Source organism: Ailuropoda melanoleuca, chromosome 8, assembly GCF_002007445.2.
Source record: "Ailuropoda melanoleuca isolate Jingjing chromosome 8, ASM200744v2, whole genome shotgun sequence".
Taxonomy (NCBI): domain Eukaryota; kingdom Metazoa; phylum Chordata; class Mammalia; order Carnivora; family Ursidae; genus Ailuropoda; species Ailuropoda melanoleuca.
In genome coordinates this window covers 108,543,800-108,549,275 of record NC_048225.1, presented here as the reverse complement: position 1 = coordinate 108,549,275, position 5,476 = coordinate 108,543,800, and the positions used below count along the sequence as shown (strand labels likewise).

Here is a 5,476-nt window from a genome sequence, read left to right as displayed (position 1 = left end):
GGCGGACTCGCGGTCAGCACCCGCGAGACACCAGACTGAGACGGGGAGCTCCGGGAGCCCGTGTGGGGCGGCTGGCGACTGGCGGCTGGCGGGGTTGAAAACACAAAGGACAGAGACGCGCCGGCCATGGAAGTGGGACTGGGATGCCCGGTGTGGGGANAAAACAATTATGATGAAATAAGCAAAATCATTTGACTCCACTGGCTTAAATGTTTACATCATAGAAAGCAGCCTCACAGTGTAAAGAGTTTAGCTCCTCTGTATCTAGTTACTACATTCTCAGTAAACATGGTCTGTTTTTCACCCAGAAATTCTCATGCCATTTCAACTCTTTATTTTCTTAAAGGACTTGCTATTGTGACCAAGTATATTACAAAGGGCTGGAAAGAAGTCCATGAATTGTATAAAGAAAAAGCACTTTCTGTGGAGACTGAAAAGTTGTTAAAGTATCTGGAGGCTGTAGAGAAAGTGAAACGCACAAAAGATGAGCTGGAAGTCATTCATCTAATAGAAGAGCATAGATTAGTTAGGGAACATCTTCTAACAAATCATTTAAAGTCTAAAGAGGTAAGTAAACTATATTATAGCATGTGGTTAAACATGAGTAATTTGTGGCATGTGTCATGTATTAAAATTTATGATGTAATATGTATAAAAGTAATTTATGATATGTAATTTATGAGATGGGTAACAATATAACCAGTTCTTTTTAACAAAAATGTAAAATATATCTTGAAATTAGTATTTATTTAAAATACTTAATACAGTGCCCAGATGTAGTTGGCATTCAGTTCAATGTTATTTCTGCTTCATAAATGCTGGGTTAATTTGCGTTGCTAATTAAAATAAATAAATAAAATTCTCCTATGCAGTTCCTTCAAAAAATAGACTTCACTTTCTTACTGTAGTAAAGAGCAAGTTAATTTGATAGGCCTTTGACCAATGTGCAAATCTTTTTATTAAGGAAATACTTAGAACCCCAAAAGAAAACCTTAAAAGAATATGTTAGCAATATTAGTATTGATACAGCTATTACACTGATTCATATTTCTACCTATGTCACTTCAATAGGTATGGAAGGCTTTGTTACAAGAAATGCCTCTTACCGCATTGCTAAGGAATCTAGGCAAGATGACTGCTAATTCAGTGCTTGAACCAAGAAATTCAGAAGTATCTTTAGTATGTGAAAAACTGTGTAATGAAAAACTATTAAAAAAGGTAAGCATTGGGGTACCTGGGTGGCTTGGTAAGCATTGGGGTACCTTTGGCTCACCATGATCCCAGGGTCCTCAGATCCCCCTGCTCAGCAAGGAGCCTGCTTCTCCCTCTGCCCATCCCCCCTGCTCATGCACAGGCTCTCTCTCAAATAAATCAATAAAATCATTAAAAAAAAAAAAAAAAGGTGAGCCTTACCTTTGTTAGCTACTACTAATTGAAAAAGTCAACTCATAAATTTTGGAGATGTAGCCAGTGCAGTTTCAGGTGTTGTGAGACTTTTATCATACCAAATTTCATTTAACTCTGAAATCTTAAGATATGTCCTCCTTTTTGTTTTTTCTTTATGAAATACATTTATTAGCTATAGTAACAAAACCTAAGACACATGATGACTATCTTTCATTTGCATGTTGCATTTACTTTCTGTCTCTGTCTTATTTCTAGGCTCGTATACATCCATTTCATGTTTTAATTGCATCAGAAACTTATAAAACAGGTCATGGTCTCAGAGGAAAACTAAAATGGCGCCCTGATGAGGAAATTTTGAAAGCTTTGGATGCCGCTTTTTACAAAACATTTAAGGTAATGGTTTGATTTTTGTTTTATAACAAATGACCCAGTTGGGACTTAATATATTTGATAAAAACACATTTTAAAGATGGTACCAATACTTGAACCATTTTTATTAGATATTCATTTGTTTTTCCTAGTTTGTGTGAATATGGATATATAATTAACATTGTAAGTTTATGAGTAATTTCTCCTTACCTTTGGACAATACCCAATCATCTTATAAAATCATTTTGATAAGTTTTAAAATACCAAATTTAAAATTTTATTTTAAATGACCTCTGTCATTCTGTTAATCAGTAGTGGATCTCCTCTGTCTTGGTGGGAAGTGATTTTTTTTTTTTAGCACTGAAAATCCTACATCAGAGCTATAAGTTAAAGTTTTTGGTTTTAGAATTTTCTTGTTATTCAGCGAAATAGCAGTAACTAAATTCAGCAAAGTAAAGGGATTATACAAATGAGATTTATCTTCAATATGCAAAGATGGTTCAATATACAAAAATCAACGTAATACATCACATTAATAGAATGAGAGGACAGTCACACGATCTCAGTGCAGAAAAAGCATTTGACAAAATTCAGTACCATTTCATGATTTAAAACAACAAACTAGGAATAGAGGTGAACTTCCTCAACATGATAAAGGCCATATATAAAAAAAACCACAGCTATCATTATACTCAATGGTGAAAGATTGAAATCTTTTCCCCTAAGATCAAGAACAAGACAAAAATGCCAACTTTTTCCACTTCAATTCTACAAAGTACTGGAAGTTCTAGCAGTTAGGCAAGAAAAATAAGTAAAAGGCATCCAGACTGAAAAGGAAGAAAAACTATCTCTGTTCTCAGATGACATGATCTTAAAAGGAGAAAAGCCTACAGAATCCAGAGAGCTTAGAGCCAACAAACAAATTCAGCAAAGTTGCAGGATATAAAACCAATAGTCAAAAATCATTAGTATTTCTGTACACTAGCAATGAACAATCCAAAGGCCTTAGCCTTTGATTAGCCTGAAGAAAACATTTCCACTTACAGTAGTATCAAAATAAATAAATAAATAAAAGACTTAAGAATAAACTATGAAGGTGCAAGATTTATAAACTGAAAACTATAAAACATTGCTGAAAGAAGTTTAAGAAGACATAAATGGGGGGAAAGACATGGTTTGGAAGACTTGTTAAGATGACAGTACTACCCAAAGCAATCTACATATTCAGTGCAATTCCTATGGCATGTTTTGCAGAAATAGAAGAGCCCACTGTAAGATTTATGTGAACTTTCAGGGGACCCCCCAAATAACAACCAATTTTGAAAAAGAACAAACAAAGTTGGCAGACTCATCCTTCCAAACTTATGGGTTTCAAAACTTAGTACAAAGCTACAGTAATCACAACCATGTGGTACTGGCATAAAGGCAAATACGTAGACCAGTGGAATAGAACGCAGAGGCTAGAAATGAACTCTCACATGTGTGATAAATTGATTTTTGACAGTGTCAAAACAAGCCAATGCGGGAAAAGATAGTATTCAAAAAATAGTGCTGGGGAAACTGGATATCCACATGCAAAAGAACAAAGTTGCCCCTTTACATTATACCACATAAAAAATTAAAGTGGATCAGTGACCTATATTTAAGAGATGAAACTACAAAACTCTTAGAAGAAAACAAAGAGTAGAAGTTTCATGACATTAGATTTGGCAGTGGATTCTTATATATGACACCAAAGCACAGGCAATAAAAGGAAAAGTAAATGAATTGGACTTCATCAAAATTTAATAAACCTTTTGTGCATCAAAGGACACTATCAGGAGAGTGAAAAGATAACCTACAGAATAGGAGAAAATATTTGTGGAAAATGTACTCGATAGCTTTTTAATGTTTAGAATATATATGAAGAAGTGCTACAACTCCACAGTAAAAATACAAAAACCCAATTCAAAAATGGGGAAAGTACTTGAATAAGACATTTCTCCAAAGAAGATATACAAATAGCCAATTAGCACATGAAAAGATATTCAGCATCATTTGTCATCAGGGAAATGCAAATTANAAATTGTTGGTTCTTATCAAAAAGCAGAAATAACAAGCCTTTGGGAGGCTAGGAGAAATTGCAACCCTAGTGCATTGGTGGTGAGAGTGTAAACTGGTACAGGCCTTTGGAAGACAGTTTGGTCCTTCCTCAGAAAGTTAAACAGCATTACCATGCCATCCAGCATTTCCACCACCTATTTATATACCCAAAAGAATTGAAAACAGAATCAAATGAATGTTCATAGGAATACTATTCACAGTAGCTAAAAGGTAGAAACAACCCAAGTGTTCATCAAGAGATGAATGGATAGGGGCGCCTGGGTGGCACAGCGGTTAAGCGTCTGCCTTGGGCTCAGGGCGTGATCCTGGCGTTACGGGATCGAGCCCCACATCAGGCTCCTCCATTATGAGCCTGCTTCTTCCTCTGNACCTATTTATATACCCAAAAGAATTGAAAACAGAATCAAATGAATGTTCATAGGAATACTATTCACAGTAGCTAAAAGGTAGAAACAACCCAAGTGTTCATCAAGAGATGAATGGATAAACAAAATACAGTACATACATAAAATGGCAGTATTCAGCCTTACAAAAGGAATGGATTTTGAAACATGTTACAACATGAACCTTGAGGGATGAACCTTGAAAACATTATGCTAAGTGAAATAAGCCAGACACTAAAGGACAGGTGTTATATGATTCCATTTATATGAGGTATCTGGAATAGGCAAATTCATAAAAAAGAAGTAGAACAGAAGTTGCAAGGGGCTAAAGGGGGATGGGAATGGGGAGTTATTAATGGATACAGAGTTTCTATTTGGGATGATGAAAAGGTTCTGGAAATAGATAGTGGTGGTTACATACCATTGTAAATGTAACTTAATGCCATGGAATTGTACCCTTCAAAATGATTTAAAAGGAATTTTATGTTAATTATATTTTACCACAAAAAAATTTTGCTAAAAGCTCCGTTTACTTTATGAGGAATGATTTCTAAACAGGAATATGGTAACTTCTTTAAATAAAATTACTAAGTAGCCTATCTTATTTTCTTTGTTTTTCCCCCTCTAGTAAATGCTAAGCATTTTCAGGTACTTGTCAATTAATTGGTAAATCAAAAATCAGGTCTTTTATCTTAGAAGTCTTTCAAGTGAAAGATGAGTAAATATTTTTAGAACTCTAATTGTAATTTCTTTGATTGCTTTTAATGATTGTTTTGATTTTTTTTTTTTAGACAGTGGAGCCAACTGGAAAGCGTTTCTTGCTGGCTATTGATGTCAGTGCTTCTATGAACCAAAGAGTTTTGGGTAGTGTACTCAATGCTAGCACAGTTGCTGCAGCAATGTGCATGGTGAGAACACCTAAGACAATTTAGAATTTTTGCCACCCTAAAAAATGTTTAATGTGGGGCAAAACTATAAAGTTAGATATGATCAACGATTATGTTTTCACTTGTTTTTGTCATTTTGCTTTATAAGCAAAGTTTTAAGCCTGGGTGGCTCAGTCAGTTAAGCATCCAACTCCTCAGGTCACAATCTTAGGGTTGTGAGATTGAGCCTGCGTCGCGCTCCACACTGAGCATGGAGCCTGCTTAAGATTGTCTCTTTCCGGGGCGCCTGGGTGGCACAGCGGTTAAGCGTCTGCCTTCGGCTCAGGG

General features: G+C 35.5%; 1 protein-coding gene across 2 annotated transcripts in view; it reads left to right on the top strand.

Annotated features, from left to right (window-relative positions):
• RO60 (Ro60, Y RNA binding protein) overlaps window positions 1–5,476 on the top strand; it is a 29,103-nt gene that overhangs the window by 19,113 nt on the left and 4,514 nt on the right. The window contains exons 1-4 of one of the 2 annotated variants that reach the window (XM_034667178.1): window positions 316–567; window positions 1,072–1,218; window positions 1,663–1,800; window positions 5,054–5,170. In XM_034667178.1, coding sequence (XP_034523069.1) covers window positions 1,096–1,218; window positions 1,663–1,800; window positions 5,054–5,170 — 378 coding nt within the window. In that variant the 5' untranslated portion in view covers window positions 316–567; window positions 1,072–1,095. Of the gene's footprint in view, window positions 1–315; window positions 568–1,071; window positions 1,219–1,662; window positions 1,801–5,053; window positions 5,171–5,476 lie in introns of those variants that run through there. The other variant, XM_034667179.1, reaches the window with a different exon arrangement.